The sequence below is a fragment of the Clupea harengus genome, chromosome 25, assembly GCF_900700415.2.
Source record: "Clupea harengus chromosome 25, Ch_v2.0.2, whole genome shotgun sequence".
Lineage (NCBI taxonomy): Eukaryota > Metazoa > Chordata > Actinopteri > Clupeiformes > Clupeidae > Clupea > Clupea harengus.
The window spans coordinates 3474967-3487671 of NC_045176.1; the positions used below are offsets into that span (position 1 = coordinate 3474967).

Sequence of the window (12705 nt, forward strand, 5' to 3'; positions counted from 1 at the left end):
TTGAGTGGACCCAATATGTTTAAAGTGATTTACACTTTGTACTTTGTAATTTTTTCCCTTTTTTTATACAGAATTTCTTTTTTTTCCATGTTTGTGAGTTAACTTTTTGATTGTGTTTTGTATGAACTACATTTTGTTTAAATGTACCATGTTGTAACGGCTCATAAGGATGCCAGAACAAAAAAAAATGTGTTTCTCTTTGCTCTTGCTGTCGCCCATGATCACCCTGAAGGGAAAGAACCTCATGACAAATCTGGAGTTTGGGAGAAAGAAAAAAAAGCCAGACCTTTTCCACAGAGTAGACGTAGCACTGTGGAATGACGAGATATCAACCTCCATGTCCCCTGCGCCAAAAGCAAAAGAAAAAGTGAATTGTTGGCACATTGCCGTAATAACCTAAATAAATGCCCCTATTATTGGAAGGCCACCCAAGCACCCGTCTGAGCTGTGTCTGTGATGGAGATAGAGGTGAATCTGTAGAGGACAAGGAGTATTCTGAGTTCATCCTGCAAACTAGAGGCAGTACTCTGGCCACAGCTGGTGGAATGTCTCTCTTTGAAGGGGGGTGGTGGTGATGGTTGGGAATCAGACCCCCTGAAAGGAGCTTACTGACTGGAAAGGGATGTGGCCCAGATCTAGAGTTGATTCACCAGATCTAGAGTTGATTCACCAGATCTAGAGTTGATTCACCAGATCTAGAGTTGATTCACCAGATCTAGAGTTGATTCACCAGATCCGCCTCAAGTATCAGAGGTGGATCTGCTCCAGGGTTGGGGTGAAGGGTGGCCTTTTCCTTGCTCTTCTGACTTCAGTTTTGTAGGGGAATTGAAGAGTGAAAATTTACCAGTGCCTCAATATTCTCTCAGTTCAGTTAAGTTGGGCTTTTTCTTGCTTTTTTTGGGGGGTGGGTTGGGGGGGGGGTGGGATGGGGATAGATTAAATGAAATGTTACACTGTTGTTGATGATGATGATGATGCAGAACATTTCATAGCTTCAGTGAAACGGAGCCATCAAGAGAGACACAGATTTCTAATCACTTCTCCCATTGAACAATGAATGGCATTGCACCAGAACTCCAATTGGTTTAAAGAAATGTTAAAAGCACAAAATGAAAACAACCGTTTTCCTGTCAGAACAGTCCAGTGATTGTGTTACTTGCAGGGTGCTTTGGGGTCCTAGTGTTTACCGCCGTTTCCCAGACTCATAAATTACAGATTTTAGATATAAATCAGTCACCATCTGCACAGTCCTGCCAGATTAACCTATGTGTCAGCGTTATCCTTTAGGTGCTTTCATGAGTACCAGGTGTAAGGCTATTAGACTACAATCTCATTAGAGGCTGTATTGGTGTTTTACCTTCCCAGACAACCTTTTTCTTCAGCCACGTCATGACAGCCCCCTAGTGGTGGTTTAGAATACTGGATGACATCACACCAACAAAGGGTTCAAAATTGATGCCTGACGTACTAGACCTACATCCATCTCCAGAATCTGACTAAACAGTGTTTTACTTCGGCTAATGTTTGTTAGCACCTCAGCGCATCATCATGCTGCTCTGTTCCTAAAGCTAACAAATATTTTCACACCTCACAGATTTCGTGTCAGGCCATCCCACTGTGCCCAGACATAACTTGTATCTTACCTGGGCAGACATGATGTCAAGCCATCTCAGTACCCTTAAGACACACTGCAAGTTAAATCTGCTGTCTCTCTTATGCATTGGGGACAGAATACTATATCTGTGTCCTCAAAGTGCCTCCAGATCGACTTTTTAAAAAAAAAATGTAGTTATTGAGAACATTCATGTATATAACGTAGCAATAAAAGTGCCATTTTTAATAACAGAAATATACATTTTTCAATGTCTGTCTTTTGGAACTTGTATACCTGAATAAAGAGAAGACAATGTAATAAAGTGTTTAAAGTAGACTTTATTTTGATGTCTCATTTATTATTTATTTTTAAGTGCCTTAAAATGAACATTGAGGCTTTTGCATTCTTACAGAAACAAAATGACAGCTGAGAAGTCCCATTACATTTGGGTAATAAAAGATTACACAACTAATGAATACAAAGAAAAAAATGCCTACAGCTTAGGCCTATGAGAGCCTTTTGCTCTCAATTCCCTTGACCATGCAACGTTATCTTACGCCTCATAGCCTTCTGTTTTCATATCGTTAAGGCCCAAGTCTTCATTCTGCTCAAAGCTTCGCGTGTACTTATCCGTCTTCATCTCAGGGTCGGCGTCTGGGGCAAACACGTTCTGAATGTAACTGTTCCCGGCCGGGTCGTCGAGAACCAGATGGGCACTTAACTCTCCTGCCATGATTTGGTCAATCTTATCGGCGAAGGATGTTATCTTCTCGCTACGATCAGACACAGTACTATCCCCACAGGTGAATGGGTTCTTCAGGACGAGGTCCTTGATGTCTGTGAGTAGACCCTCCACAGTGGTGAACTTCCCAGCCAGTGCTCCCATTCCCAGCTCAAAGTCCACCTCAGGGACTAGAATGCTGCACGTCTCAGACTTCAGAAGATCCCTTGTCATGTCTGTGGCGTTGGTCAGGTGAAGCGTTATTCTGGTCCCTTGCTCCTCGGTGGCGCCGCCTGATTTGACTTCGTTCGTCCGATTTCCGCAACTCTCGCAGTTAGTGGCCATGATGACAACCTCTTTGAAATGCGGGATCTGGACAAGTTTCATGTTGGTATTAGCTGGGGCGTTGCACTCGGGGCAGTTGGTGTTAAAAATCAGGACCTCGTTTCTCAGGCTCTCCAAGTCGTTGCCAGGTTTCTCCTGCTCCAGGGTGTCACTTTCTTGTATTCCCAGCACTGCGTTCTGTTGCTCGGTTCTCTTGTAGTGGGTAACAGTAAGATCTGGGTCCTTTTGCGGTGCACAGGGGTTCTCTACAAAGCTGTTTCCAGAGGGATCGTCAATAACCAGCGTGAACTCGCTTTCGACGTCTTTGAGCTTTTTTAACTTTGCAATAAACTCGTCGATTTTGGCAGCAACGTCTTGGTCAGTCACCCTTCGCGCAGCTTGGTCTTGCTCAAGTCCAGTCACTGCCCTGTCAATGAGCCCCTCAATTGTTGAAAGACTGCCCTTTTGGGTGAAAGCAGGAATTTCAAAATCCAACTCGGGTATTCGTGTGGTCGCACTTTCTGCCCTCACCACTTCACGGTTAATATCCATTTTTGATTTCATCTTCAATGTGTATTGAATGCCCTGTTCCTGGATGCGACCGGCCGACTGAATCTCGGTGTTTGACCAGTTACAGTGAGGACAAGTAAACGAACTGATGATAACTTCTTTGAAGAAAGGGATTCTGGTCAGAAGAAGTCGTGTTGATCCATCTTCGTGACAGTTCATGCACAGGCTCTCGATTATGTGCATGTCATCTTCCTCGGCACTTATATCCTTAAAAACAGGACCCCCACGCGCTTCTCCCTCGCCGATAACAGACATTTTGGTAATACTGGACTGTTATTTTACAAGACTGACTTCTTACAGAGTTTCCTTTGCTATTTTTTGTACACAAATGTGCTAGAAGTTTCCTGCGTGTTCCTCACATGGACGTCGTCACAGCTTGTAAACGTCATATATTAACGCCGGAAGATGTCAAAATTAAGCGACAACTTGCTGCAGGAAGTACTTGAAAAGTGCTATGATACGGCGCACTAAAACGTAGGCTTCCTGTTACAACACTATTTGGATTTCTTAAATTTAAAATTGTGATATTGTATGGCTATTATGAAAATAAACTTTACCTATTTTTTTTTAAAACATATGGTTTATTTGGGCTCTGTAATCAGCAACACAAATCTCATCACGTTCTAGTCAGATTACTTAAAGATCCAAAGATATGTGCATGTTAGTTATTCGATGAATAACTATCGCTTGCTGTGTTTACGTTTAATATGTATGATAGCATTGTAGTTAACTGCAGTTAAGGCGTGGGCTAAACAAGCCTTATTGGTCATTATTCAAATGAAGGTCAGTAATTATTCAAATAAAGACTCGCCTTCACACATGATCGATTCTGGGCAAGAATATTGTACTATTACTTTTAACGAAGCACCATGTCGACTCGCTACGTAATAAAATGTATAGGAAGGCAGGCCTATGCATTACTTTGCCTTCGAGAGCAAAAGTCCGTACATCGGGCCGAAGTTTGAAACGTAGATTTCTGTCAAATCCGTCCATAGATTTTCGGAATTATTTGTGTATCGTTCTTTCAGGTGTGGTGGTGAATTAAACAATTTAAATTATATATGTCATATACCAACGGCATGAAAAATGGTATTCGCGCGAATAACTTCAAATTAAGTGAATTTAAGTCACTTGACACGGTAAACCTAGGAAATAGCCGAGTGATGTAGTTGTGTTGTCATCCTCTACTTCCGGTGACTGTGGCGTTGCCGTTGATTTCACGAACACTTCGCATTTTAGAACCTTAGTATTTAGTATTGAACGGTACTCAGCTAACGCAGTGGGTCACAAGTAAAGCGCCAACATGATCGCCAAATTAATTGGAGAGAAGTACATCGCGATCGCTAAGACGTGGTAAGATGTTGAAAAATAAAACATATCTAGTGCTCTGTTTTCACGTCGGTTTTATAACCAGATTTCAAAGGCTATGCCCTTGTTACGACCTAGCTAACATTAGCTTAGCAGGCACGTTAAAGTCTTGTTACGTCTCTGAACTATGCTAGGATAGCTAACTTTCTCTAGCCATCTTGCATTGCTAACTGTTACGGAAGGAAGGTCGCAGACCTGGCAGAGTAGTTAGTAAGTCCAAAAGTTTACTCAGTACTAAATGTATTGTGAAATTAGGTATTGCCTTACGCTTTTTGGCTACTGTAAATAACCAGTAGCAAATTGACATTGAAGAAGCTAACGCTAGCGATGTTGTTTGCAATTCTGAGCATAGCTTTAAGCAGGTTAATTTACCTTTTATATATTTTTGAATTTCGTTTCAAATAATGTAATTATGGGCAGTTTATGCTATAATGAACACTACTAGATTCCACAAGTGGAGGGAGTAAGATTTGATTGGTCAGTAATGGCATTTTGACATCTGTTCCTTCTCGCATCCAGGATCCCAACATTGGCAGTGTGGGGAGGTGTTGGTGGAGTTGCGCTCGTACACTTCACAGATTGGAGGTTGTTCCTGGACTACGTGCCCTACGTCAACGGAAAATTCAAGAAAGACGAGTAGACCATCTCCGCAGGTGTTGTTGAGGAGTCTGAATGTGTGGGTATCCTCCGTTATTAGAGAACAAGTAGAGCCCTAACCAGGGCTTCACGAGGGGTTCGGGGAGTAAATGCCAAGTCCATGCAGTTCTGGTGTTCCACTATGACCTCAAATCGCTCATCTTTGGCTGTTACATGTTTTCAGATTTTGTCTGGTTTGAGCCTGGAACACTATCATATATACTGTTTCCTTATGTTAGTGTCAGTCATCTATCTTTTCCCCACAATGCTACAACACAGCATAATCTATCAAAGTCAGGGTATTCACACGATCTGAAACAGGAAATTGGTCTACGCCGTACTCAAATACGGTTTACTAATTGCTATGTCCTAAATATTAATATTACTACTACCGACACTGCTCTTTGATATTCTGTTTACTCGTATTACAGACTTTCAACTGTAAGTATAACATCTGCTGTGCATTGTACCTTGACCTGACCAGTTGCCAGTGAGCTGCCAACCTTCCACTGAAGTGACCTACTGATAGAAATATAAAATGTCACACAACATGGCATATTTGGTGGTGACCAATTTTGAGATTGGATTTCACACAGTTATTATTTTTCACTGACATGCACACTTTCTCTACTATCTCTAGGGAAGAGTAAGGACCTACCAATCAACAACTCAAAGTAATCAATTAATTTAAACGCAATCACCCAAGTACGCTAGGTGTGGCTTGTGGGGAATCAATTGTGTAAAGAACACCTCGTGTGTTGACCCATAGACTAGACGCTCTGGCAAACCGAATTGTCGCATTCAGCTTTTGAGGATGCATTCATGTGTACACTTTATAAACAATGGTCTACATCCTGGTAGATTAATAACAAAAACTAGTATACTCCTATGTGGAAATAAGCCTAGGTAGTGAAGTCAGTGGTACTGCTGTTGATAGCCAAATACTAAGTTAAAAGACAGTTGTGTCTTTCTTGCCATGCATACATATGAACTGCAGGGGGGGTTGTTTCCCCTGCTTTTACTTGATCACTTCTGCCATAGACTACCGGTAGTCCTAATGTAGATTATGATTGCATCTTGTACACCCTATCCTACTTAAAGAGATTTCTCATTTGACCTAGTAGTCTTTAAGTGCCTGCTCATGGTATCCCCTGACACCCAGCATGCCCCAAGCGAAGTCTATATTGTGTGATGGTGAAGTTGCATGGCAGAGACATAGAATGATCTTTTATCCGAGCTCAATAAAACAAGTCTGTATACTCATAAAATGATATCAATTTCAGATCAACCATCATTGGCGTCTATTTGGAGCACCTATTTGTGTCATTAGCATCATTGGCATTGGCAATGGCAGACCATCTGATGTGTTTAAAGGCCCATCAGACCGTGTGTGACGTGTCTCCATTGTCACCAACCATAATATTAGTGTAAAATATCTGCTCCGTGACATGGTGCTGTGGTTCTGGGTTCGTATCTGAGGTGCGGCATGTTTCCCCACGAGCGTTGTGGGGCAACCACCATGGTGACCGACAGACCGTCATTTTTAATTCTCTTTGTCTATCATTTAACAACAGTAGTTGTTCATATGCACTTGGGAAACGCTGTCTTGTTTCATAGCTGGGTGCTATTAGGGTGTTCTCGGTTCTCTATTCTCTGACTAAGACTCTGTTCTCATCCATTTTCAGGCCGGGCCTCTTTGGAGAACATCACCATTGCAGGGGGTTACCGGGACCCCCCTCTTCAGGAGAGGAGATGGAACAGACCACCTGTCATGACTCATGCCACACCCAATTGATCAATATAATATTTATAAATCTGTTTTGTATGTCTTTCTTTTGTTTGCCAGACATCTAACTGTGCGGTTGTGATTCTTGAGGTGGAAGTGTACTCGTGGCACGTTCCTATTCTTCTGATCTATTAAATAATGTACATTTCTGACCAGTTTCTGTTCAAGATAATGGCTGTTATCGCTTTGTTCTGTAACCACCAACTGTCCTTACAATAGAGATTTTAGCTGGTAAACAGCAGGGAGAAAGATGCTGTCGTCAGAGTTAGTTTATAAGTGACTTTGGGCTCTGTGTGAATAGGTTTTGGACACTTTCACTTCTTACATCCACCCTCCATAAGCTCACGAATGAACTTGATGCTTTGGTTCTTCTAATTAAAGATAAAAAAAAAAAGTAACTGACATTTTGTTCCTCTCATATACATTTAACAGTAACACATCACTGTGTTTGTTTGCTGGTAAAATATGATCATGGGCGAGTGCATTGCGGTTAAATTACCATTTCAATGGCTATAAACATAGACATGAATATCGAGGAAAAACTTAATTTAAGTGCAATCTTTTAAATTGTGAATCTGCATCAGGGACATGCCGCAGAAAGCGGCCTATTTTCTCTGCTACTAGTAGCATGTCTACGGTGGAAGCCTCTCGTTAGCGACACACACTGGACGCAGGAGGGGTGGAGTGGAATGTCGTAAAGGTGACAACAGTGGCGTGGTAACTAAAGTGGGACATCACATCTCATCTCCGTGTACTTGTAACGTCTCGGCGCGCCTAAACCTCGAAGAAACGATGGAGCGGAAAAGGTGGGAGTGCTCGGCTCTCCCAAATGGTTGGAAAAGGGAAGAAGTGACCAGAAAGTCGGGGTTGTCTGCGGGGAAAAGCGATGTCTATTATTTTAGGTAGGCTGCTGATGGCCGCTGAACTAGGGAGAGAGGGGGGCATTCATTTTTTAGCCTGGTTAGCAAATCCATTAGCCATATTGCTAGTCTCAGGTTATCTGGTGGGTTAAGTCAACTATTGAACCATTCTAAAATAAATTGATACTGTTGGTAATAATAAGTTACTTGTGCAACTACGTAACCCCTTTTAGTGATTGTTTTGCCTTGCAATATATTTAACTAAGCCTGCCAGATATAAGTTAGCGAATTAGCAAGCTAGCATGTTGTGTCAGAAGAGATAATAACAAAGATAAGGATACAAGTTAGCTAAGTGGGTAGCTAACTTTAGTTATACACGGGCTACCGCTGCTCACCAGAATGCATGTCAAAAGAAATAGTTTTCTCCTTGGCTGAGGCAAAATGAACCCATATCTATGTGAAGCGCAGCCTCGTGGTTAGGAAGTTGCGCGTGGCTCCCCAAGTTCTTGTGTCCACATTCCACTTCTTTTGTGTGTTAGCCATAGAGAGTAGAAGAAGTGTTAGCTATGATAGCTAACCAGCTAGCGAACGAGCCGTCACAGCAAACTTGCTGGCTAGCGTAGCTTTCCGTACGCAAGACAACATATACATCATGATTTTAAGTATGAATCCAAACAACGTGCTAGTTTTACAAAACTTTTGCTCTGTCAACATCGCATGTTGTTGGGCTATGGTGTTAAGCTACTGAAAGTTACCAGAATGAATATTTTCAACACTCTGCGATGCGAAATATGCCTTACGTTATACAAATATTATTAAACGGTTATTAAGAAAAAAGTTGTGCAACCTCTACAACTGATCAACTTTAACTCTCAGTTATTTGATACATATGTACACATGTAATGTGATATCTGTATTACTTGTAAAACCATACACATGCCCTTATTGATCACAATACGTAAGTGAACGGTCCACTGTATAGAGAGTCAGACAGGAACAGCAGCCTACATCCACGTATTTTTATGCAGTTTTGTGATGCATTTTCCTTTTGTGGTCCCCTGTTAACTAGTCCCACTGGAAAGAAGTTTCGCAGCAAGCCACAGCTGGCTCGTTATTTGGGTAACTCTATGGACTTGAGTTCCTTTGACTTCCGTACGGGGAAGATGATTTTCAGCAAGCTCAACAAGAACCGCCAGCGGCTTCGCTACGACCAAAACAACCAGAACCGGGTAAGGGGAGCATTAGGAGAAGCCTTCTAGGGTCGCTTCAGAGTCCCATAAACTACCATAAGAATATAACAACGTTGTCATGTTCAAAATGGTTACTCCTGCTTTATGAAATGACTTGCGTGCTAACAACATTTCCGAGGGATCTTTGACATGATGAGCCAACTTCATTTACATGACCTTGTGCCTGAAATCAGTCTCTCACTTGTTTTTTTTTTATCTGAAGGGCAAACCTGACTTGAATACCTCACTGCCAGTCAGACAAACAGCCTCCATCTTCAAACAGCCTGTAACCAAGGTCACCAATCACCCCAGCAACAAAGTGAAGACGGACCCCCAAAAGGCTGTTGAGCAGCCGAGACAGGTACCGCTCAAAACCCCCTCTAAATGTTTTGATATACTGATTGCAAACTGAAGTTTTGAGTCAACAAGGATAAATGCTCTGATTGGCACAAAGGAATACCCAACAATGAAGCATGAATGTAACAAAACATGTCAGTGTTGGTTGATGCTCAGCGTGTCAAGACACAAAGGTCATAGTGGAGAAGAAGAACCCTGAGCAGGGAGGAGACTCCTCCACTCAACCTGAGGCCAGTCTGGGAAAGGGGGAAAAAAGGGTAGAGAGCGGTAGATTGGAGAAAGGGAGGATAAGGGAAGGGATGTCTGCCTGCGGCCTGTCTGTCTGTCTGTCTGTCTGTCTGTCTGTCTGTCTGTCTGCCTGCTGTGGGGTTCAAATCAACCATTCTGTTGTGCTTGTGTTCTGTTCAGCTGTTCTGGGAGAAGAAGCTGAGTGGGCTGAATGTGTACGACATTGCTGAGGAGCTCGTGAAGAACATGGAGATGCCCAAAGGCCTGCAGGGTGAGTGGGGAGGGCCGAGGAGAGACGCCCCCTGCTGGGGGTTGGGGGGGATACTTCAACACCACTTGGGCTCCTGTCTCTCATGTGGCTGAGCAGCATACCAAACCCATTTAAAGGCCAAGGCCATTGTTATTGTTGCTGCAGCAGGAACAACACTGAGAGAACAGAGATGCGTTTACTATAGTCAGAGGCCCTTATTGGCCCAGAGATGCGTTTACTATAGTCAGAGGCCCTTATTGGCCCAGAGATTTGTTTATAGTCAGAGGCCCTTATTGGCCCAGAGATGCGTTTACTATAGTCAGAGGCCCTTATTGGCCCAGAGATCCGCTTACTATAGTCAGAGGCCCTTATTGGCCCAGAGATGCGCTTACTATAGTCAGAGGCCCTTATTGGCCCAGGGATGGATTTCACATTTAGTTTATCAGAGATTATTTTCAGATTGCAAAGAAAATATGAGCCAATTCTGATTTTATGTCAGCACATGATACATGATTAAAACATTGTTATTATTATTACTTAATTGCATCACCAACAATGTTTCACATTTACTCATTTACCAACCTCAGTTGTCCAAAGCTAACCATAGATACCCATGTTTCTCCTGTTTGCAGGAGTGGGACCTGGCTACGCGGATAAGACCCTGCTGTCGGCGATCGCCAGTGCGCTCCACACCAGCTCGGCGCCCATCACGGGCCAGCTGTCTGCCGCGGTGGAGAAGAACCCCGGCGTATGGCTCAACACCACCCAGCCGCTCTGCAAGGCCTACGTGGTGACGGACGAGGACATCAGGTAAACACAATGCAGTTAGATATATACTTATATCTTATACTTCTTATATATCTTATATAACGTATATATTTATATATCTTAACAAGTTTCTGCGCCAGTGAACTCTGATGCACTCAGAAGAGCTTCAGACTTCATGCCCCACATAGACCTGGTAATGGAGGCTGCTATGCAAGGAGCTGTTGAGGCCAAGGGCTTTTGAGCAGCAATGTAGACCTTTAAACTCTTTTTTTTCTCCTCCAAGTTGTTCAGCTAATTTAGTTAAAGTTGTATGTAAAAGTTTTGTATATTGTTGTACAGATGAAGTTTGGATGGAGCCTAGTACGATGATTGACAGGCGTCACTCTTCCATATAGGTTGATTATGATGCTGATGTTCCTGTTCAATTGTGTTCTTGATGATGCTGATGTGGTCATGTTCTGAACAGATGATATTGATGTTGTTGTTGGTGATGATGATGTTGATGATGAGATTGATATTGGTGGTAATGTGGACGATGATGATGATGATGAGGATGATGATGTTGGGGTCTCACAGGAAGCAGGAGGAGCTGGTGTGCAGCGTGAGGAAGAGGCTGGAGGAGGCCCTCATGGCCGACATGCTTGCGCAGATCCAGGAGGCCACCATTGGCGGGACCGCTCTCAAGGATGAGGATGACGACAGCGCAGAGGATGAAGAGGAGGTATAGCCCAGGTGAGAGGGCACGCCTTTAGAGTGGGGCTGAGGTATAGCCCAGGTGAGAGGGCACATCTTTAGAGTGGAGCTGAGGTATAGCACAGGTGAGAGGGCACATCTTTAGAGTGGAGCTGAGGTATAGCCCAGGTGAGGGGGGAAGCCATTGCAGGAAAATATGCTCCAGTTCTGTAGAGGCAGCTGTGTCATATAGTTGACTATTGTCCCTTCCAGCAGTGCTCATGAGAACAGCACCTTTATTTACAGATGAGTGTAGTTATCTTCAGTTAGATAGTTTTTGTTTATTTACAGATGACTGTAGTTCTCTTTCAGTGAGATAGTTTGAGTTTATTTACAGATGAGTGTAGTGCTCTTCAGTTAGATAGTTTTTGTTTATTTACAGATGAGTGTAGTGCTCTTCGGTTCTATAGATTTAGTTTGCGCCGTGTCTGTGTTGATAGCCTGTTAATAGAGATAACAGCCCTCTAGAAGCCCCCGCGGTCATGTGCGAGGCGGCCGGTTGACCTATTCATAGGCCACTACAGCGGGTCAGGGGCTCCGACAGCAGCGCTTTTAAAGCAGTCAATGGCCTTAATTAGTTGATTAGGTGCAGGGATGCACATGAGCCCAGGTCCCAGGTCCCAGGGCTTCAGCCGTGGGCCTGATGGATGAGTGTGCTCTGGGTCTAGACTACCCTCTGCCTCTAGAGCTGTGGGCCAGATGAGTGAGGGCTCCTGGTCTACCCTCTGCCACCATTGAAATGACCATGGAAGTTAGCATGGCCTTTGGGACTGGTTTAGCTAGGTATGGCTCATTCTCTGTTCTCAGTTTCTGAGGCGTGATGGTGTTTGTTTGTCTCCATCACCCATTGTTGGTTTTTGTTTAATGTTTGTGTTTGTTCAATTACACACTGTTGCTAAAGACATATATATATATATATATATATATATATATATATATATCCCAATAAGGGAGATGTTTTGATGAGATTTCACATTTTGGGACCAGTTTCTGAAATGATGGCATTGGGAATGTAAACATTGTTAATTGTAAATGCATACGAGGCCAAGGTCCTTCTGAAGTCTGCTCACAGCTGGACATGAGCACCCCTCACCGGTTCACTTGGCATTTAAACTCCATCTGCTACAGTCTGCTGTGAGCACCACCAACACCCGGCACTGAGCTGGGTTCTAAAAGTCCCACTGAAGGGTTAGGGTCATTCTCTAGTGGTTCTCATCCACTGGTTAGTCAAACATCCCCAATGTTGTCTCCACACATAAACTGTAATATGTGTAGGTCATTA

General features: G+C 43.2%; 3 protein-coding genes across 5 annotated transcripts; 2 read left to right on the top strand and 1 right to left on the bottom strand.

Moving 5' to 3' along the window:
• Positions 1 to 1912: 1912 nt before the first annotated feature.
• LOC105905860 (zinc finger protein ZPR1) lies at positions 1913 to 3614 on the bottom strand. Its single transcript, XM_012833913.2, has one exon. It carries the CDS (start codon positions 3462 to 3464, stop codon positions 2148 to 2150), a length of 1317 nt encoding a protein of 438 aa, XP_012689367.1. The 5' UTR covers positions 3465 to 3614; the 3' UTR covers positions 1913 to 2147.
• A 793-nt stretch (positions 3615 to 4407) lies between these two features.
• On the top strand, positions 4408 to 7154 carry LOC116219522 (cytochrome b-c1 complex subunit 10-like). 2 transcript variants are annotated; one of them, XM_031562850.2, is made up of 3 exons: positions 4408 to 4562; positions 5097 to 5230; positions 6899 to 7154. In XM_031562850.2, the coding sequence occupies exons 1-2, from the start codon at positions 4513 to 4515 to the stop codon at positions 5215 to 5217; spliced, it is 171 nt and encodes a 56-aa protein (XP_031418710.1). In that variant the 5' UTR covers positions 4408 to 4512; the 3' UTR covers positions 5218 to 5230; positions 6899 to 7154. The 2 variants fall into 2 exon arrangements, with proteins under 2 accessions (XP_031418710.1, XP_031418709.1); XM_031562849.2 differs by having other exon boundaries at positions 4409 to 4562; positions 5097 to 5253.
• A 311-nt stretch (positions 7155 to 7465) lies between these two features.
• On the top strand, positions 7466 to 11442 carry LOC105895205 (methyl-CpG-binding domain protein 3). 2 transcript variants are annotated; one of them, XM_031562844.2, is made up of 6 exons: positions 7466 to 7901; positions 8929 to 9088; positions 9312 to 9449; positions 9854 to 9944; positions 10556 to 10733; positions 11268 to 11442. In XM_031562844.2, exons 1-6 carry the CDS (start codon positions 7792 to 7794, stop codon positions 11416 to 11418), a joined length of 828 nt encoding a protein of 275 aa, XP_031418704.1. In that variant the 5' UTR covers positions 7466 to 7791; the 3' UTR covers positions 11419 to 11442. The 2 variants fall into 2 exon arrangements, with proteins under 2 accessions (XP_031418704.1, XP_031418705.1); XM_031562845.2 differs by having other exon boundaries at positions 7602 to 7805.
• Positions 11443 to 12705: the final 1263 nt, after the last annotated feature.